A 23,180-nucleotide genomic window follows, 5' to 3' on the forward strand; every position below is an offset into this window, starting at 1 on the left:
TTGAAAGCTATCGGACAGCACATGGGCCCACTTGTGTCAGTGAAATCTAAGCCTGTGTTTTTCTAGATGTCTAGATTTTTAGACTTGCTGGTAGTTCAGAAAAACGTATGGAATCTGAGGGCTGATTTTGTGAGAAATGCAAAGTAAAAAACACATTATCAGGAAGATAACAGGTGCCAACAGGAAAGGATTTTTTCCAATAAGTGGCAATGCTGTACACAGAATTTTAAGGTTTGCTGACACAAGAAGCGCAAGTTTATTCGTCTTGCGTCCAATCATAAACACACCAAATTTGAAAGAAAGTGGACAAATATATCAAAAAACTTTCTTAAAAGGACACAGGCCATCAGGATTGGATGGCACCACAGGGATTCTCAATGGCTGTATGATGTATTTGCGTAATGTATGTGGTATTGCAGTGTTGAACGTGAAGATGATGTGAAATCGTGAATTCTGTCAAACTGATGAGGTATACAATACTGCACTACAGAAAACTGCACACAACAACAAATAACAAAATAATGTTTTAGTTTTAGGCCAGAATCCACATTTAACCCTTAGATATTCACATGTCTATTTTTGTCATTTTGCTATATTATTTAAATGCAATTATGTAATTACACAATCAGCTCCATAGCTACACAATGAGCTACATTTACACCTAATTACAATCTCTTCTCTGCCTACTTCTTCTATCATCTACCTTTTTTTGAGAGGCACTGGTTTCGTCTGGAGAAAAGAACTGATGTTTTAACATTTGATACTTTTCCCTTTATTAATTGAATCACTTTTCTGCCTATTACTCTCCATTTTACCTTGTTTTTGCCAGTCTAGAAACTCCCTTGAAGTACAAGATCCCTATGTCTAAAAATACAGAACCACTATTTCTTCCTTTACCTCGGCTTAGAATTTGGTTTATCTACAAAAGTATACCTTAACCTACTGCATTTCATCTAATAAACCCCTTTGCTTTGAGGACTGGATAAACACATTGAGAAATGCTCTCCAGTCTTGTGTGAGTAGCCAAATTACACACAAAACATCTCCAATTGCAGGAGGAAACTACAGCTTGCAAAATTGTACCATGACTCAATGATATAACCAGTATTGATAAACGCTGGTGGCAGATTTTAACGCCTTATCATAAACACAGTCCTGAATGTTCCATCATCCAGACACTGGCAGTAAAAGCTTCATGCTTATTTTCCTAATGATTACTTTCAAGTCAAACATTATCAAAACATCTGCAAAGAGAAGAAATAAAAGAGACAAAAACAAACGCATCGTGAAGGTGATGCCGTTTCAATCAGATGCTGCAGTATTCCCAGGCTGTTCTTTCCTGCCAAGGCCGCCTTATTGAAATGTCACTCGAGACAGTAAAAGGGGGGTTCATCAAGTGGCTATATGGCAATCTGCCTCATATGAAAGCATAACTGACAGTCAATGACTACCATCTGTGACTAAACGTTCCAGTTCAAGATGATAACAATCCTCCCCCTGATACTCGGAGCCACTGAAGAGGTTAAAAACAACAAACCTGTCGTGAAGCCGTCCCACCATCACTGTAATTTGTGGGTTGTGACATTCACTTAGTCTTATAGATCGAAGCCACAGCACCTGAATTCAGATCAGTGGAATACGGTGTAAGGAGGTGGCGTATTAAAGCACTTGTCTGACAAAAAAATCTAATTTACAAATTCACCCCTGACCTTCACTGTAATCCAGTCAAGACATGTTTGGTGTCCTAAGTTTGCTTCTGTAGTTTTGCTCTGGATCTACAGGCCTAATGTAGCTAAGCTAATGCCAACATCATGCAAATGATCTCACACTTGCCTTAAACCACGCTGATTTGTTAATCTCAAATAGACAAATTCACTAACACATGCAAAATTCAGACTTCAAGATGGCTGCTACTACTTTTTTAAACTAAGCTGTGGTACTTTTGTCCATTTTTAAAGATGACAGTATGTCATACAGTGTCAGAAACCATGTGTGATGATTCAGGCATGCACAATGCTAACTGTGAACTATAAGCTTCCATTAGTCTTATAGCTTCTAAACTAAAGAAATAAACTTTAGGCACTAAACATGTCTTAGCACAGGGGTCAGCAAAAGGCTGGTGTGGCTGCAGTGAAAACCAGCAACCACACCAGCCTTATATAACGTCTCAGTTGTCTGAAGACCGAGACCTTCAGCCACATTATGGACATGACGGACTACACTGGGGGTAAGGGGGGAATCACAGAACTATTGCTTTAAGGTGGGTGACCAGCTCAGTCCATTTGTTGGCCATAGCAGAGGTTTGGGGGGGGTTGTCAGCCTTGATTTGTGGCAAATTAGGGGCCGCAACAGATCAGGCCTGTCGAGTGGGAAAGGTGAGGGTGCATGCTGAGATTCACTTACCATGGACTTCTAAAAAGAGTGTGCATGTGTGTAAGTGTGTGTGCTTGTGAGTGTGTGTGAGCAAGAACAAGGGACAAGAAGACAAAATAGCAAGGACATGCATGAGACAAGAGAAGAGAGAATTAGTGTGTGTGTTTTTGTGTGTGTGTTACAGTGAGAGACAGAGCAAGACAGAAAGAATGTGTCTGTATGTGTGTCTGCATGCATGAGAAAGAGGGGGCCAGAGAAAGGACTGAGGGGAGAGAGAAAAAAAAGAGATAAAGGGAGAGAGGCAAAGAGAGAAACTGAAAGAGAGAGATAAAGAGAAGGTAGTTAGAGAGAAAAATAGCGAGCGAGAAGAAAAGAAAGGTAAGATAGAGACCAAGAGAGAGGGAGGGGAGGAGGGGGAGTAAGGGACAGGGAAGGAGAGAGAAGGAGAGAGGCAGAGAAAGAGAGAGAGAGAGAGAAAGAAAGCAGAGGCATGAAAGAACTGTGTAGAGAGAGTAGAGAGCAGAGAGAGGGGTCAAGAAAACAGTGAGAAGAGAGGAAAATGATAGAAAAAGAGGATAGAGAGGGCTAAAGAGAGAGACATGGAGTGAGAGGTAAAGAAAGAGCAGTAGAGGGGGAAGAGGTAGAGAGAGAAGGAAGGAAAGCGAGATAAGTAAGTAAGGACAGAGAGAGGGAAAGGGAAAAAGGCAAAGAGAGAGATAAAGAAAGAGCAAGGTAGAGAGAGAGAAGGGGGAAAACAGGAAAGAGGAGGAAGAATAAGAGAAAAGGAAGGACAGAGAGAAAAGGAAAGGATGAAGAAAGAAGGAACGGGAGCGAGAGAGAGAGAGAGAGAGAGAGAGAGAGAGAGAGAGAAAGAGAGGGAGAGAGATTTTTTTTACAAAAATCAGCAACACATATTCATCCTCTCTAATACTGAGGAATTACCACATCAATCAGAGGAACACAAACAGTCTGTCCTGGTTTTCTGTATTCATGTGTGCGTTCATGTGCTTTTCCGTGTCCAAGTGTGTCCCATTTCCCAAACGTGCAAAAAACATATTGCACAAATGCAGCCTTTCCTCAACACTGCACTGGAAAAGTTTTGGTCTAAGTATATATTCCACTGTATATATTCAATGCGCTGGTGACGTTCTAGCACAATGTTTGAGAAACATCAAAACGAAAGTTAAGATTGTGAACACGTCTGCAACTACAAAAGAAACCATACGCATCTCCACACTTTGTAAATGGTAAATCCCATTCATACAGACAAATGCACTTGTTTTCTCAACACAGAGCAGCATAAAATATTCAACACTGCTGTCACATTTCTGAACAGGTGCGGAAAGAGTACTGAAAATCCCTCTAATTACCAGGAGTTACTTGTCTGTACGTCTGCAATCACAATCTGAAATATCTGTGAGTTAGCGTGGCTACATCCTTGGAAATAACCTGCACAAACAAAACTAAATGAAAAATGGACAGTCCTGAGGCTGATCACAATATGTTCTGCACCTGTTAGTGCACCTTACGCTGGGCTTACACTACACGTTTTTAGACCTGATTTTCCCCTTCTCAAAAAATTTCACAATCTACAGCAATTTTCAGGTCGGGAGCTCGGCTGGAATTGACTGATGGCGTGGATGATCTGGTAGTGTGAGGGGAGAAAGCAGTCAATCAAGGAGTCATCAGAGATCAGAGGCCCTCCGATATTTTCAAACATGTTTTATTTCTACAAGTCAGAACATTCACAAGTCCTGCAGTGTGATGTGGTCAGTGATGTAACTGAAGAAGTGATTCAGGCAACAGCCAGTGAGAGAGCTAGAAGAGAAAAAAGGATGAAGACAGACGTGTGTGTACTCCGCCGGACGAGCAGTGGGTTGCGGAGACAGAGAAGCTGCTTGTTGAGTTCAGCCAAATAATAAGGGTCTTTACATTTTCAGGTCAGCCAGTTTGTAGTGAATTTTTTTCTCCAGCTTTGCCTCTTTTATCTCTGTATCAACCCCATATTCGTGATATGCAAGCAAAATAGCAGAAAAAGGTCTGGTCCAGTTTAGGTTTGTTTGTATCTGGGGGGTCTGGGATTTTGAGTGCTTTTCGTAGCCGTTATGTGTTGTGCCCTCTTTGTACCCTCATCTCGTGCACATGACCTCACAACAATTACTGTTAATTCTGTTAAAGACGGATATTAAATGTGTAAAGCTCAATTTTCTAAATCTGTTAGATTGTCTAGTATAGGCTGGGCTTTAGGGTGTGTGTAGACTTGGCGGGTTTGGTTTGATTGAAATGAACCCGGTGCGATTGCTCTGTTAGTGTGGTGCGTTAGAGCAAGCGAGAGCACTGCCTTCCATTCAAAAAGAGGCTAAGGCATGTCTGAAGTCACTCAGAAAACACTCAATATACACATTTGACTGCACACATAAATTATGATATGTATTAAGGCACCAAGGTCTCTGCTTTGTAAAAGCAGTAAGCCACTTGAGGATGTTACAGGGATTTCACCCTGCTTTGAGTTGTGAAAACCACGGTAAGGCAGGGACCCTCCTGGCTTATTGCTCTAACATCACAAGACAGACAAATCAAGACATAAATAAAACCAATAAGCCCAGATAGAATAGAGAACAGCATGAGTCAGAAAGTTCGGTGAACATTATCATAGTTATTGTATGTCATAAAATCTGCCCAATCAGTTGTGACCTTTTATCTGTATGAATAAATATATGTTATACACATTTTCATATTCTAAATAATTTGAACCCAGCAGCTGACTTTTAAAATTCATGATGAATGAACCAATAGGTATGTTCCAAAACTGCTTGGAATAAAATCCTGTTGCATTAACTCATTTAAGAATGAAATTTAAGAATGTTTTTGCCTTCTGCTATAAAGTTACCATTTCGGAGATACTTGTTGTTCTTGGGACAGAGACAATATAATAGTGTGAACACTAAACAAACCAGAACTAAAATGCATGAACAATGTATGCATTTTCTGCTTTGGTCTGGGCCAAGAGAACTGAATCGAACTACGTACCCTTATTTATACATTCTGTGTATTGTGCAAAGCACAATGTTTCACTACACTCCCTGTTAGGGCTGTGACGATTACTTGATTAAATTCAATTACTCAATAAAAAAGCATTACTCACCTTGTCAATTGATAATTAGGGCATTCTAATTATCATTCAAACTGCAGACTGAAGATTCTCCACAAGAGAGAACTAGTAGCACTCAAGTAGTTCACAAACTAATTGTTTTTAATTTAGTAATCAGTTTATACTGAATAATTGGTATTCAACTGCAAAAAGGCACATTGTTAGCACATCTTTTTGGATGTGGTCTGATTGTCTAACACTACATACCAAAAAGAAAAATACAACTGATAATACAATTGTAGTATTATTTTTCATGTCAATAAAACAGAATAAATTGAATAGTGCGTTTGAGAGAAAGAGGGAGAGAGAGCGAGAGAGAGAGAGACAGAGAAAGAGAGAGAGACAGAGAGAGAGCATGAGTGCTGCAGGCTGTAGAGACGCTGGGCACTGGCTGTGTGGTTATGATTCAGGCACCAAAGGATGAGCTGTGAAGACGCTGCAACTGATTTGCATCACACACACACACACACACACACACACACACACACATTTCCACACACCCCCCCCCCACACACACACACACACACACTCACACAGACGCACACACACTCACACAGACTCACACTCACAGAGTAATGTGCAAAAGGCAGAGACCACCTTTCACTGATCTAATTTCCAGTCAAAACTGTCATTAAGAACAAATGATTCACTTATAGGAGACACTTCTATGGAGAGTAGATAGAATACAATATACTTGCATAAGGGTAAAGAAAATCAAAGGAAAACGAGTGAAAGAAATAGTTTCAAAATTGGAGTTCAAAAACTTGTTAAACAATACTGAAAAATCAAGCTCCACACTTGCTTCAAATCTGTAAAAATGCACAGGTGTTTCTGTCCATCCTTCCACTGTGAGAAGACAACTCAGCACTACGGGTCTGAAAGGATGTGTAGCTGCCCTCACCGAGAAAAGGAAATAGACAAAAAAGAAGAAAATTTGCAAATCAAACAAAGAAGCTGCTGGTGTTTTCAGAACAATGGACTGACCACCAACATCAGAGTCCAGACCTCAATATCACTGAATGGATTGTGAGTTGCAGAAAATGCAACCAGTTTCTAAGACTGAACTTTAGAGATGTGGAAAAATATTCCCGCGGATTTTTTGCAAACAGTGAAAGCTGTACTTTTCTATTCAAAATGTTTTCTGCTTTTTTCCCTGAAGCTGACAACTTACATAATGGCTGTTTTACATGGAAATAAATAAAGGGTGGCCTCTGACTTTTGCACAGTACTGTATACAGACATGCCTACACACATAAACTGCACTAAAAGTAGACACAGTGAAACAGCTTATACAGATGTGTGCACAGACACACACATACAGACACACACAGCAGATTGCTGGACTGCAGAAATCAATTCAGAAGACACTGAGACAACCTGGAGACATACACAAATACACATACACACACTTACACACAGACTGCAGGCTATACAGTCTAGACGTATGCACATACACACACAACCTGTCAGAAGAAATTTCTTCTTGAACATCATTTGAATGTTACAAAAAGAAATTTCAGTCAAGTATGAAAAATATCATTTGAATGCAGCAAACATTAGCATGAATCATGTCAACTTTTGTGGCCTGCTGACTCTTCTAGCATAACTCTAGGTCTAATACTATTGTGCTGTGTAGACATACTAGTTTGCAGAGATGGAAACAAGTAGAGAAAAACTGTACTTAAATGAAAAGCATGAGTACTATGTTAAAATCTTACTTAGTTAGAAATTAAGAATATACTTGTCTACAAAAATGATCTCAGTTTAAGCGTGTAAATATAAAAAATAAGTTAAAAGTAAGTTAAAAGTGTTGGTTGTGTGTGATGAGGTGACTGATGAGTGGTAATAGTCCTCATACAAATTATGAGCCGTTTTATTTTACATTGATATGAATTTAGTTGTATGTTTAAACACCAAACTGATTGGCCAATGAAAAACAAGAAGTAAAATGTATGTCTCTTGCAAATGCAAGGAAGTCAAAGTACAAGTTTTCAGCTTCTGAAATACTTGAGCAAAGTACAAATCTTCCAAAGTACAGTTACTAACATCCCTTTTAGTTGCTAATCAGACTAATGAGTAAGAATACATATTTTAATAGAGACTAATTTCAAAACATTAGCTTTGGAATTGACAGTTTATCAAAGGCAAAAAAGACAGCACCACTCAGACAGATTAAAAAAACAAACAAATATTTACCTTTTATGTGAATCAACAATGATTAATCTTCTACTGTTTTCTCTTACAGTAAAGTATTTTAGAATCTCTGAAAGACTCTGCATGGTTTGATATTGTGCAAAAGCATTTTAATTGTTTGGTCTTATTTTAAGAACACTGATTACGCAATGTCAGGGACTGGTTGGGTGGTTGTGATTACAGCACCAAATGCCATCTTTTTGTAATATTCTTATATTAAGAACATAACTAAATGGTTAAATGTTGCAGTCTCTCTCTCTCTCTCTCTCTCTCTCTCTCTCTCTTTTTCCCTGAATATTGTGTACTGGCAATTCAGTGGCAAGTCAGATACGACCAAGGACACTCCTGCTGTACTTAAAAGCTTAACACTTCTCGGTGCATGTACAAAAACAGCAGGGATTGGATCACCATCATTAATCGCACAACATTTCACATAATATAACTAATACATTGATGGCAATCCAGTAATACAAACAAGGCACACTGTCATAGGAAGCTCTGAAATGTTTACCAAAAAGAAGTGGCAAATTATTTGCTCAGAAACACCAATAAATGTGAAAAGGGACAACTATGGAGTTAATTTTGTGTCAGAAGTTAAAATCCACACGCAAGTATCAACACGTCCAAAATATGTTGCAAATACAAATGATGATAGTTAAATTAAGCTTAATTCTTCTTAAAGACGACTAGTCATTTCTTTTATATAAATGAATTACTTACTTTGGTAGTCTTTGCTTTCATTTTTTTTCTGTTTGCTGATGTTGCTGATATATTTTTTGTGTCCAGTAGTGCTTGTTTGCTTTTTTTCATGGGGGGATGGGCCTTGTGGACACCTCGTTGTGTCAGAAGATTTGTCATCCAATAGCCAGTGCAGGTAAACGCCCTGCTCTAAGACCCGATTTTAAGAAGAAATATTCAAACATTCATTCTTAAAAACACTTTAAATATAACTGGTTACTATATACATTTCAAAGCCTATAAAATGGTATTCTGGCCAGCCCTACAGGGCAGCATTGTGGACTTTACAGCGAAATGACTTCGTTGGGGTGCCAAAAGCAAAACCATAATAAGCCAACCACCACTTTTAAACAAGAATGTTTTCCTTGTACCCTGCTTTGTGATTTATGAGCGAAAGCCATCTTCTAGAGACTTTTACCTACACTCCCTCACAGAGATAAGCGCCACTGCACAATGAGCCACTTACTGTGGGTAAATGTCATTAGCAAGAGCAAGAAGAGCTTATAGCTGGGACAACGGCCATTTTTCATGGTGGGTGACATTCACAGGCAGTGGCAGGACAGTACCTCACCACAGTATGGTAACCATAGAGTGTTCTGCAGGGCCTACTGGAAAAGTGGAGCAACACTGGCTCACTGACTCACATGGACTGTAGAGGCTTCCTGATTATAAGAGGAATGAATGCCATCTCTTTGATGAATAGAGGAGGTCTGTGGAAACTGAATGAACGAAAGGCTGATCTCTGACTTTTGTGCAAAAGAATATTTAACAGAAAATTACATGAAAGCCTCAACAACTAAACAACATAATTTTTTTCAGTATCCACTGTGTCCACTTTGCCATTACAGCTTCCAATATTTTTTTAAAGACTTGCTTTCAGTTTTCAAGAAATCTGTAGGTATGTAAGTTCAGTCTTAGAAGCTGGTTGTTCTTTCTGTTTCTCATGATCCAAGTAATCCCAAACACATTCGATGATGTCAAGGTCTGGGCTCTGAGGTTAGTCTATTGTTTTAAGAACAAAGGCTTCTTTTTTAATTTACAAATGATCTTCTAATTTGTTTATTTCCTTTTCTTAGCAACGGCTTCTTGACCGCTAGACACCTTTTCAGATCTAATGCTATTGTTAGTGAAAATTAAAAGAAGGGTGGTCTCTGGCTTTTGGGTGTACTGCTGTGTCAGTGTCTGACTGAAGATACAGATTTATACTAGTGCAAGTATACGGATATCTACGCCTGAGTCAGGCCAAGCTTTGGTTTAAATATAAGCCAAATGCTCGTTTAACTGACAAGACAAGAGAATCAGCCATGAAATGTCACCATTTCATTGGTGCCCCCCTACCACATGCACACAGATGCACACACAATAAGCTGTCAGGGCCACTCACCGGGGTGTCCAAGTCTTCAGCCTGCACCGTGGTGACGATGGTTCCTTTGACTGCATTGGGTGCCACCATGCCTCTGTACACCGTCTGGCCAAACACCGGCGAAAAGTCATTCATGTCCTTTGCCAGCAAGAAAAAGAAGAGAATCAAACCCAGATTAATGATGCTTTCATACAATGGTAGCCTGCCAGCCAACACCCCCCCCCACACCCCCCCTTTTAAACCATGCTGCATTTGCAACTCTCGGCCTCCCTGTGCTAGCAGGACCCCATTAGCTGGCTTATTCGCCGCACTAAACAAAAATGGCATTTATTCAATAGCAGATCATGAACAGCATTAAGGATGTGACACGGCGCTACTTGCCCAGGGACTCCTTTGCCTTTTTTTCCCCCTTTCTAAAACTTGGATGAGAGATAATTGCGGCCTTTGAGAATGTGGCAAGAAAAAAAAAAAGCCAGTGGCACGAGAAAAGAGAAGACAAAGCAGAAGTAACGGCTAAGCCAAAAGAAAAAAAAGGGAGGAGGGAGGAATAGCAGAGGACATGACTTCTCACTATGAAGTTTTATTTGTGGAAGAGTCGGTGAAGGAGCCGGGAAGTGGTGTTGAGATGAATACTGATGGAGCCTGGCCGAGGAACAGCCTCTCGCCTCCAATCCAGCACGCTTCCCCGAGTCCAAGGAGAGGCCAGCGTGGTTCAGGTATCCAAATTACACCCCGCCGTGGCCCCTCCTGCAAGAGTCGGGGTTTATTCAAGGATGTCCTTGGGACGAGCCCAGGCCCCGACTAATAAAACTTGAGTTGTTTGCTTGCGCATCAAAAATGAAGGGAAGTATTGAAGAAAGCACGTTGGAGCCAAATCATTTCTTTTACACCCACATCCCTACATCTACAGATGCCATTTCCCAACAGGAATGAGAAATAGGGGGCTTTAGTCTTTTTGAAAAAGGAAAGTACAGCATACATAGTGTATGGTATATTATACAGAGGATAGCTACAGACATACAGCATACAGGGGAGCGCATGGTACAATCTAACATCCGATAAAATGTAACACCAGTATTTTAGTTACAACATATTCAAGCAGAATGCACTTTTTGTCATGTTCTCGTCTTCCTATAGCTTTGCTATCTGCACATTTTCACAGCAGTCGGAGATATTTCTTGCGTTTGTTTGTAAGTCACAGATTTGACACCTCTACTATTTTAACTACCCACTTGGTGGCTGTAATATAGGACCATTTTGAAGCATATACCCAACTCACAGAACAAGCCAGCCAGGCTAAAGTCCAGCCTCCACACAGCAGGGTTAGTTTTAACACAGTGTTACAACTAAGCCTCCCAATGTAAACCATAAGAACAGTCAATATGTCCCCAAATATATGTATATATATATATATATACATATATATATATATATATATATATATATATATATATATATACATATACATACATCATATAATTTTGGAGATATGAGGTTTTGTTCCGACATATATATATATATATATATATATATATATGTCGGAACAAAACCTCATATCTCCAAAGTGATAACTTCACAGGAGAAAGAAAAAAACCTTCTTTACATTTAATTAATTAAAGTCAATGGAACCAGATTTTTTTGGTCAAAATTTAATTACTCATTAACATAAAATTTTATACAGTCTCTTTTTAACAGCCACATTTATTTTGATGATTCTATTTTTATAAATTTAGACAGAACTGTATTAACTGTGTTCGCACTGATTATCAGACTTTTTAGCGACAGTAACAACTAGCCCCTCAATCTGTTACAATTAACCCTGCCTGTAAGGTAATTTCTAACATTTGCATCCACACCACTTTTGACTCAGTTGCTCACAAACAGCAGATGCTTGAAATAAAGTTTACATTTTCATTTGTAGCAGAGATCCATCTGCAGTCCTTAGGCAGGTAAACACAGCATTAAAAATTACTACAAAATACTCAATCAATATCGTACAAATACAGAGACAAATATAATAAAATCTCAGAATAATTTTCACGTGTCTTGTAGCGTGTACAGCTAGAAAAGCCACAGAAAGCCACAGACGATGTTGTTAGGCTTCGGATGATAGCTTTCCTCATCAGGACCATACCCTGGGGGCCCTATCATGTCTTAATCATTCTGATATTATGAAGGCTCCATGCATCAGGTAGCACATTTATCGCCGGCCCAGACTCACAGCTTTCTCATTTTCCACAGCAGCTAATTATCAATTAGCTGCGCCATGCAAAGAGGGAAAATTAATAAATAATCCCAGAAGCCACGCACAAAAACAATTAACTGTTCTTTTGGGACTCAGAGGGGACATAATATACTCCCTGCCTCCTTGCGTGGTGCTACTTAGTGAATATGATGAGGCAAAACCTGCTCGTCCGGCTGACTAGCCTTACAGAGGGTAGTTGAGGGAACCTGAAGAAAAGGCAAGAAACACTTAAAAATGGGAATAAAGGCAAGCGATGCAGTAAATTACTGCAGGGCATCTGGCAATTTATAGATTGCTTGCTGAAAATCGCTCCCAAATATGCTTCAGAAGCCGTCACGGACAAGCTTTTTCAAAGCTAATAATGGGGCTAATCATGTTTATGGGCGACAAGGCAAAGCGTTTTCTTCGCACTCCAAGATGATAGGAAATGAGTGAAGGTCCCACGGTTCTGAGGAGTGAGGAAATTAGCCAGAACAACCTTCGCAGAATATCAGTCCACTTCAGCCGCTTGACACATATCACAACAGTGTTCTCTTTCAGGGGCTGCCATTAGACCAGCAGCTGCCCTTCACTGAGGGCTAATTGACATTCAACCTGCGACTGGGGTTTAATCTTCGGAGCCTTTATGAATCAGGCGGCAGGGCTGGGGGAATTTTACTAAAGCCAAATGGCCATTCATACATGCACAGCATATAGCAGCAGTGCTTTACTGCTATACAGTGTATACAGTCTGTCAACCAGTGGGCATTAGGGCTGGATAAACAAAGAACAAGACAAGAATGATTCACCTTTTTGATCGTCTAGAAAGTGGAGAAAATGGAGTGAGTCAGGGAAATATTTGGATCTATGTTGTCCACAAATATAAAACTATGAAACCTCAATTTCAAAAAACCAGTGTGTAAAATGCTAAAAAACGAAAGCAGTGGTTAGTAAATCTTGTTTGACTTTCATTAAAATGAAAACACCATTTACCAAATCTTACCATAACTATTTCACTACTGTTTTTCGTACATATACAGATGAGCCAAAACATTATAATCCAGATGAAGCAAATTAGGCTGATCAACATGTAAGAACTGCACATGTTAAGGTCTGGGATGTATTAGGCGGTAAACAAACAGTCGGTTCTCATAGTCAGTGTGTTTAAGGGAGAAATTGGCAGGCGTGGGGACCTGAGTGACTTTGACAAGGGTCAAATTGTTATGTCCAGGCGACACAGTTGGAGCATCTCCAAAACAGTCAGGCAGTGGTGAGTACCTACCAACAGAGTCCAAGGAGGGACAGACTACAAACCAGCGACAAGGTGTTGGGCGCACGAGGCTCGTCGATGCAGAAGGGCAACAAAGACTACCCTGTCAGGTCTAAACCGACAGAAGGGCTACAGTGAAGTCACCGAAATTTTGTTATGGGTTATGGGAGGAATGTGTCATGATACATAGTGTACCGCACCCTGTCGCGTATGAGGCTGCACAGCCACTAACCCCTGTCCACCACCCACAATGGGTGCAGACCAGGTAAATCCCTTTATCGCAACGGTATTCTATCTTTCAGCAGGATAATGAACTCTGCCACAATGCAAACATTGTTCTCCACTGGTTTGAGGAACATGACAAAAAATTGTTGCTCTGTCCTCCAAAATCTCACTGGGCACCTGTTGGATGTGCTGGAAGTCCAAGTCCGATCTGCTGACAGTCCACCTTGGAATTTACAGGAACTCAAAGGCACCTTCAGCCCTAAAGTTTTGGCTCATCAGTTTACGCTCATTCCAAATTTGATGTCTGCAGCATGTTCCAGTAAAGTTGAGACAAGAGCATGTTTACCACTGTGTTACATCATCTGTCCATTTAACAACGCTTAATAATCATTCAAGGGACTGAAGATACCAACTGTTTCGGTTTTGAAAGTGGTTCGGTTTTGAAAGTGGAATTTTTTGCTATTCTTCCGTGATACGCTAAATAAGTCTTGAGCTACACAACTGTATGCATGTCAAAGTATTGCAAGAGGTGACATCCATCACAAAAGCATGCCAGTTTTTAATGCAGTGCTGGGGAATAGAAGGTCATGGGTATTAGGTTGTGGTTTTTGGCTTTGCCCCTTATGCACAATTTTCTCCGGATTCCCTGAGTCTTTTGATGATATCATGCACCATAGAGCAGGAGTGCCAAACTCAACCATTAAAAGCGCCATAATAAAAAATCTCAACAAATCCAGGACCAGAGAACGACCCTCTTCATCTCTGCCACTTTTCTGATGCCGCTGCTGTCCATCCAACTCTCCGGTGTTTTTTTCATAATGGTACTTAACGTGGTATTCTTTCATTACAGCCACACTATCTCAGCAAACAAGACAGATATTGGAAGTAAAAAGGTATTTGAGCTCCCACCTGTTTTGAAATCCCCAGTGTTCACTGTTCACTCCTCACTTTTGGTGAACTAGGTGTTTTTTTTTAGCTAGCTAGTGTTTATATTGGTTGGACTGCTGCTAAAACACAGCTAGTGTGTCTGGCATGGTAGGATTGAGGTGTAACCACTGTCCCATAGAGTGCTGTTTTTCATGTTGTAGTGCATACTGGGGACTATGGTGCATCCTACTGTGAAGTGGGTTAATATCAATAGAAAATGAAAATAATTTCGTAGGCCAGACAGGATCGTGCTACGGGCCAGACCTGGCCCGCAGGCCTTTTGTTTGACACATTGGCCATAGAGGGTGAAATACATAAAATACTTGTAATACTCGATAAACAATGTGAACGAATGCACTGTGAATCAGGGAATGGATTATTCACTGCTGCATTAATTTTGCTTAGTGGCAAGCCTTGAACAAATTCTTGCTCATGAACTACAAGGCCTTTTATGTGCAAGCACGATTGCATCACCTGTTTAAGATGTTATTTGTTTTACAGCGTTCTTTGTCTTAAACTGCCCTTGTACCACTTTTTCTGGAACAAGCAGGCATTTCAAACACTGTTTGTAAGGTTTTCTTTTTTTTTTGAAAGAGTTTTTTTGTTTTTACTATTTTTTGAAACAATACTGATGTGAAAACTAGGTAACTAGGAATATATATATATATATATATATATATATACACATATATCAGGCATAACATTATGACCACCTCCTTGTTTTTATGCTCATTGTCCATTTTATCAGATCCACTTACTATATAGGTGTATATAGTAAGTGGATCTGATAAAATGGACAATTCCACACCTATTACAGACTGTAGTCCATCTGTTTCTCTGCATACTTTGTTAGCCCCATTTACCCTGTTCTTCAGTGGTCAGAACCCCCATTGACCCACACAGAGCGGGTACTATTTGGGTGGTGGATCATTCTCAGCACTGCAGTAACACTGACGTGGTGGTGGTGTGTTAGTGTGTTTTAAACACCTCAGTGTCACTGCTGGACTGAGAATAGTCCACCAACCAAAATATCCAGCCAACAGCGTCCTGGGGGCAGCATCCTGTGACCGCTGATGAAAGACTACAGGATGACCAACACAAACTGTGCAGCAGCAGATGAGCTATCGTCTCTGACTTTACATCTACAAGGTGGACCAACACGGTAGGTGTGTCTAATAGAGTGGACAGTGAGTGGACACAGTGTTTAAAAACTCCAGCAGCACTGCTGTGTCTGATCCACTCGTACCAGCACAACACACACTAACATACCACCACCACGTCAGTGTTACTGCAGTGCTGAGAATGATCCACCACCCAAATAGTACCTGCTCTGTGAGGGTCCATGGGGGTCCTGACCACTGAAGAACAGGGTAAAAGGGGGCTAACAAAGTATGCAGAGAAACAGATGGACTACAGTCTGTAATTGTAGAACTACAAAGTGCACCTTTATAGTAAGTGGAGCTGATAAAATGGACAATGAGTGTAGAAACAAGGAGGTGGTCATAATGTTATGTCTGATTGGTGTATATGTAATTATGCAGTAACATAAACTGTGAATCAAAACGCTTCCTATTAAACCTATAAAATGAACAAAAGCACAGGGCTTCAGATAACAGTAGAACAGCAGAAACCAAATAAACCAGTCTATTAGAGATTACTTAACAAACCTTAAAGTATAAAGAAAGAGGTGTTTCCAAACTTTGTCTGGTACTCTATTGTCTATTTTAACCTTCTCTTACCATTACGGTGACAGTCACAGTGGCTAAACCAGGTGGCATGCTCCCACCGCTGTCCACTGCCTCCACCACAAAAGTGTGTGTGGTCCTCTCAGGTGTGAGTTTCTCAAAGTCCAACGTATACAGCACCCTCAGCTCTCCTGTAACAGGGTTGAGTGCAAACAGCTCCATGGCCTCCTCTGTTCTGAAGCGATAGGTGATGTTGGAGTCCAGGTCTGCGTCCAATGCCTTGAAGAGAAGAAACCAGGAAAGTGTGAGCGATATCTATTAAGCAAGAATGGGGGTGGTTATTCATATATATGGATATTTGAATTTATCTTAGTATTTGTTTACTTAATAGGGTAAACAAATCCGAACATGAATACTACGATTAACACAACTTCATTTTGTAGTTTGTAATAAGAGCATATTATCTTTTAAGTTTTAAATAAACTGTTGACTGAGTTTGCGATAGAATAGAAGGCCGAGGCACAAGCAGACTATGTAAAATGGAAACACCGAAGCAGAACTAAACAACTGTTCAAAAGTTTGGAATCAATATTTTTAAAAAGATAAAACCAATGTGGATGTAGACAAGGGTAAAAAATGAATTCAGTATGCAAGTTCTGTGTAATATCATAGTTATTAAATGATTAGTAGGTCACTGTTTAGCTGTAAACAAAAACAACTAAATTTTATGCATCTAGAATGATAAATGGAGCTGTAGTAGATTCTAAATGAGAAAGCTGTATAGCAATGACAGATAAAAAAAAAAAATCTGGAGTTCCACATGTCAAGAATCATTTAATGTGGATAACATAAATATATATATATATATATATAATATTAATCATTTAATATTTTTTTATTTTATTAGAATCTCAAAAGTAGGACTGTTAAACTTTCAAACAGCTGGTTTTGCCAAAAAATGATTTGATACTTTTTTAAGTTTCTTAACTACTGTTAAAGGCACATATTTGGCCAAAAGGTGGTTAACCCCTTAAATGGCCAGGGCCCACTGGCAGGCCCAAAGTTTTATTACACATATCTGTAGTCTAGTTTTCACTGTCCCTGTGGTTACTGAATAATAAGCCTTAGCATCTAATAAGCCTGGGATTTTAAGGGGTTAAAACACCTGAAAGGTTTGAATGCTGATGAGTGCTGACAACACAAGTGGATGAAATGTGTGTTTTTTTTTGTTTGTCTGTTTGTTTCAACTGTGTTTAATTTTATCAGGAACCATGTACAAGAACAATAATCTCATTTGAGAAAAAGATGCTTTGCACCAGGGTTAGCTAACAAGGTAATGTCCATCTGAAGTCCCTGGGCAAGTAAATATATAATTAATTCAAAAGACACAATGGAAACGATAAAAATTACAAAGACAAAATACAGTAAAATGACACAGTCTCAATGATAATCTCATTCCTATATCTTAACATATAGCCGACCCTCCCCCTACTCACCACAAATACACACTAACACATACTGACCAACAATCACATGACATATACAACATGTGAAGTAAGCTCAAATAATATTGAGTCCAAATACATTAATGCAAACATGACTAATTACTTAAAATCCACATGCAGAGTATGGCAATATACCTGAGGCAGTGTTTTTGATCAGTTTTGCAAAGAAAATGTTTAATGTGCTCAGTTATTGGAAACTGACAAAGAAAATCATGCTTATTTATTAAAAATATTTAAAAAAAACTAGATGTTCCCTATCTTTTCATGGGCAGCTTTACACAGTGAGACCTGACTTCACTAATGAGCTTAGCTCTCTAACAAAATAGTGGAAGTAATTAGAGAAATCAGGTGGTGCTCTAGCAGGATTGGAATAGGAACACCTGCAGAGAGTTGAGTGATCCTGACATATACAAAAAGCTTTCAAATGTCTCTTACGCACAGCATGACAAACAGATACCTGGAATAAATGATTGTGACAAGGACACACAGTGTGATTGATGCATGGTTCCACTTTTCCCTATCACCTCTTAGGCTTTTTTTGCCTGTGTTCCTCGCCACAGCCTAGCTGAAGCATTGTTACTCAGGTCCAGTGAACGTTTCTCATATTAGTAGACGGTTGCTGTCATGGTGCAAAGGCAACAGCATCAATTGTTACTTGTGTTTCAGTGTAGCCTGTGACCTCACACTAGGGCTGCATGATAAGGACACAGAATGTAACGTTTGATAAAGCTGTTGGATATCACAATGATGATATGAGAAGCAATAAATTATTATTAAAACACTGGATGTAGCAGATGCGTACAGACTTTTTTGTTGTGTAAACCTATTGAAATAATCTCTCTAAAAAAAGCTACTTACATCAGTACTGTAAGTACATGATATGTGTGACCATGTCACTGCTGTATGTCCCATTACACAGATATGCAGCAACAGATGGGCTACAGTCAGTAATTACAAACTTACAAAGTGCCTTTATATGGCAAGTGTACCCCATAAAATGCAAGAATAAGCAGTCGGTTGATGTCACAAGCTAATTTTGCTCAACATTACTAAGCTCTGAACAGAGTGATGAACAAACACAAGAATAGAGGACATACTTTTGAGTGATAGGCACAGACGTTTTTGGCTAACATCCGCACCTATATACTAGCTACTTCCAAAGCAGAAGTACTGGAATAACTGGAAATTTCCATTGTGTAAAATTTTTATAGATTGTCGCAAAAATGTGTTTTGTGTAAACTTCTACAGGTGCGGGTCGAAACTGGGAGGTGCCAGATTCATATACAGCACAAATTACACCCTTTAAACTTGCAACTCAGTGTCTGCGCATCCTTAACATCCTGCTGTTGTGAGTTTCCTCCCTTTCAGTTACATAAAAAAGTGGGTGTTAATAACTCAAGCTTTATAAAGAGAAGCTTATTTTTTCCCCTTATCTCTAGGCTGAGTATAGAGCATTATTCTTGCACCCAAGCTGTGCTGACTAATCATTTGAAGATGGCACCATCAGCCAATCATCACTGGTAACATGTCAATTCTCGGCATTTCTAATGCGGTAAGTCACAAGAAAATTCACGACTCATGTCACTGGCTCAAATCTTGGTGCCAGAAGAAAGTCTCTATGAAGTAAAGAGTCCAGGACATGTACTACAGAGCGTGCATGCACCACTGAGCAAATCCTATTGAAATTAATAGCCACTAATGACTCTCTCCAGCTCTTATAATACCTCCATGGCTAAATATGAGTGAGTGTGTGAGTTACAAGTTAATGCAAGGTTTCACATCTAAAAATGTAGTAGTGAGGCAATGTAGTGCAATTAATGAAGTAATGAGGGAATGAGAAAGAAAGACATAAAAAAACCCTCTGCAATACTCAGTGATTGCAAAATAAGAGACAAGCAGCATGGTGCTGAAATGCACCTGCAATTTCTGAGTGGCAGATATAAAGCATACAAAAAAAACACAAACGTTCTTACTTTACAGTTCTGTTAAAACATGTGATCAGCCTTTCATTGACTTTTTGGTCTCTATGATCTCTCTGTGATGAGATGCAATGAATGTCTGCATAGGAACAGTGGTTTTAGTATTCAAATACTAACACATCAAGTGGTTAACCAAGAACTATAGTACCTGTGCACATCACTATACATCACATCACTCCATTAGTCCCACAATGGAGAAATTCACAATTCACAATTCTCCAGGACTATGAGGGTACAGTCCTGCTACATCTCCCAGAATTGCCTAGAAGGACAGAGGTCTTTCAGTGGTTGTGTGTGTGTGCGTAAGAAAGAGAGAGAGAGAAAGGGAGCAAGAGCGAGAGGCTACTAATCTGTGAGAGAGATAAAGCTGGCAGTAAGGCCTCCCAGTCTGTGTCATTGGAGGCCTGTCACTGATGGGATGATAGCTTTGTCAGCGCAGCGCAAGAGGAAACACACCCACACACTCCACGGGGTGATTCTAGCAATTACACACCTGTGGTAGCTCACAGAAGCCTCAACTCACACAAACACACGAACAAAATGAGGATTTACAGCCCCACATGAGGAGAGTAGGATGTGTGATGTGGATGCAGCAGCGCAAATAAGATAACGAGCTGAGATATTATAGACACAGTTGGAAATAATGAACGTCACAGTGGCACAGTTTTCTAAGAGGTAGAGTTGAACAGGTTATACCCCAGTGAGCCTTGGATGGTACTGATAAAATATCACACTACTTTCCAAATATATCACAGTGTCAGATGTAGGGCTGAAACAATTTTTCAACATTGTTCATGTCAATAATAAATCGTCTACAAACATTTCTATTTTAAAGTCACGTCCAACCTAGAGTGAATTAACGACAGTAAAAGAGTTTCCTCTCGCTCTTAGGGAGTTTTTCCTTGCCACTGTCACCCCTGGCTTGCTCATGGGGGGCACGGACCCAGGTTTTCTTTCCGTAAAGCTGCTTTGTGACAACACCTGCTGTAAAAAGCGCTATACGAATAAACTTTGACTTGACTTGTAATTCACTTACAGTGTCATATCTACTGAGCAGACAGCAAAAGAAAAAGAACAATTATGACCATTAAAAAAAAACCAAATCTAGGAGCATTCCTTAAAATGAAGGATAAAGTAGTCACGTTCACCATATGCAAGCCTGACTTAGTTTTCCACGGCAGCACAATGTTACCTTCAACCACCAGAAATATGTCAATTTTGTTCAACATTGCTCCTTCTTAAGCAGCAGAACGATCACTAAAGTTAGCTTGTGTTCTGACAAATGAAAAACTCCTTAAGGATGCAGTTTGTGGGTGATCTGTCAGAATGAGCTAATGTTACACTGACAAAAATCACTAGAGCTCACCATGTTACATTACTAACGTTAGTCACTGGAATATTCTAAGCCATAGCAGTTTCTGTCAACTAGAAGTATTTAGCAGATATTTTAGTCAACTCATTCAAAGTGTTATATACATCAGCTAGTTAAATACATACAGTAGGTTAATCAGTTTAAATACAGCTAATGTTGTAAACATTTTCACATGAAAAAAATGCCATCCGGTCATCCTGGAAACCTATTCACATAGCTTGTCTAGTAAACTATCATATTGAAATGTTAAACTGGTTAAATGATGCTGCTGAAGAGCTATAGCTTTACTCTACATGTTTATTACTATATCACCTAATTTTAGACATCAGTACGTAGGGTTTAAAAAATTTGGCAGAAAGTGTACATTCAATGACTACGGCTCAATCCCATTTCACCCCTTGCCGCTACCACTTAGCCTTTACCCCTCTGTTTTGCACATTCATGTGTCAGCAAGAACCGTCTGTCCACAACTACACAGAGAAAGATATTTGAGAGTTGTGTAAAAAATGTAGGTAGATATGGAAAAAAGTGACATGGTCAGAATGTTCATGCTTCACCATACTCTTCACAAGTGGGAGAGTGCATGCGTGCTGTACACCAAGAGAACAGTACAGGCCTGAATGCCTGACCTCTACAGTGAGGAAGTCAAGTGGCATTTTTATGGCATGGTTTGGAGTCCATTTGTCCTCTTAGAGGGAAGGGTCACTACAAATCAGAGCAAAGGTGTGCTGACTGATCCTATGATAAAATACGTCTATCCTGATGGGACAGGTCCCTTCCAGGATGACAAAGTCTCCATCCACAGGTCATGAGGGGTCACTGAAAGGTCAGATGAATATGAAAATAATGTCAATCATATGATATGGCCTTCGGAGAGAAATTAGATCTCATCTCAACTGAATACTTAAGGGAGATTTTGGACTGCCGTGTTAGGACACAGCACCCTCATCAAAACACCGACTGAGGGAATATCTTCTGGAAGTTCCTTTCCTTCTAGTACAGTTTCCTAAGGCTTAGGATTCTATTCAAAGCCACACTAAAGCAATTCCGGCAGCCCAGCATTATTAAGACACTTTATGTTGGTTTTTTACTCATCTGAATGTAGTTTTTGTATGTCAACACAGCTAAAACTAGGTCAATATTGTAATAACAGTACATGTGACATATCGAGCATATAACCTGTGATGTATCCACTCTTAGAGGTCTAGTTTTCAATTTAATTTTGCTATGCTATTTAAATTTAATTCTATACTAAATTTAGCTTTTTTTTTACATAGCCATGTAACGAATTACACTGATATTTGATTTATATTCAACATGTTCAAGTCTGCATTTCTAATCATTTCAGTTTGTTTTAGTATTAAACAATGACAAAAACTCCAAATGACAAACAAAAAAGGCAATATGAGAGATGTTTTTTCTTTTCAGGAAACAAGACTGCACACACAATTTCTCCATAAACGGTCATGAAGGAACCAGGGGTTGAAATTTTTGACAAAATTCATAAAAAGAATGCATAATATGTGACATATGCATGGAAGAACATAAAATCCAGAGGAACAAGGGAGCTTGTATTAGAAAATGTTCCTTTGAACAATAAATTAAAACTACAAAGTTACAGACTGGTGCATGGGGGAGAAAAAGGAAAATGTAATAGAAATAAAAAAACATTTAGAATGATTTGAGAGTCTGAAGATTAAATTGATCTCAAAAATTAAACTGACAGCAGGGAACACTGCTCTAATATCGATTTGCTGACATTTGATCCTGGCAGATGCTTTGCTTTTTCTTTTTTTTTGCTTTAGTAGTTTATATCTTTATGGAGAACCCTCAAGTAGCATGAACCTGGCTGGCCAAGAGGGCTTTGATCTTAGAGCTTCAGAAACTTCACACCTCATAGATGTTTCTATCACTAGTCCTGTAACATACATCTGAGTAGAGTCCATCCCTTTCAAACAGACTTCAGCCATCCTTCAGGGCAACCAGACTGATACAGAGTTGAGCTGGGAAAGACAAACTGCATTGTCAAAACACTACCAATCACAGCTCTGACATGGTCGTGGCATCCTAGTGTGTGTGACGCTGGTATCGCTGGTTCTTGCAGGGCCAACCATTATCTAGTAATGAGAATACACAACTTTTTAAACTTTTGCTACTGTGAAACCACTATAAATA

At 39.4% G+C, this 23,180-nt stretch overlaps 1 protein-coding gene across 1 annotated transcript in view; it reads right to left on the reverse strand.

The window, feature by feature from the left end:
• pcdh15b (protocadherin-related 15b) overlaps positions 1–23,180 on the reverse strand; it is a 302,478-nt gene that overhangs the window by 101,908 nt on the left and 177,390 nt on the right. Inside the window, exons 21-22 of the mRNA XM_036572205.1 lie at positions 16,204–16,428; positions 9,840–9,956 (exon numbers count right to left, since the gene is read on the reverse strand). Of these exons, the coding sequence (XP_036428098.1) occupies positions 9,840–9,956; positions 16,204–16,428 (342 nt within the window). The remainder of the gene's footprint in view (positions 1–9,839; positions 9,957–16,203; positions 16,429–23,180) is intronic.

The sequence above is a fragment of the Colossoma macropomum genome, unplaced genomic scaffold, assembly GCF_904425465.1.
Source record: "Colossoma macropomum unplaced genomic scaffold, Colossoma_macropomum, whole genome shotgun sequence".
In the NCBI taxonomy this organism is placed as follows: Eukaryota; Metazoa; Chordata; class Actinopteri; order Characiformes; family Serrasalmidae; genus Colossoma; species Colossoma macropomum.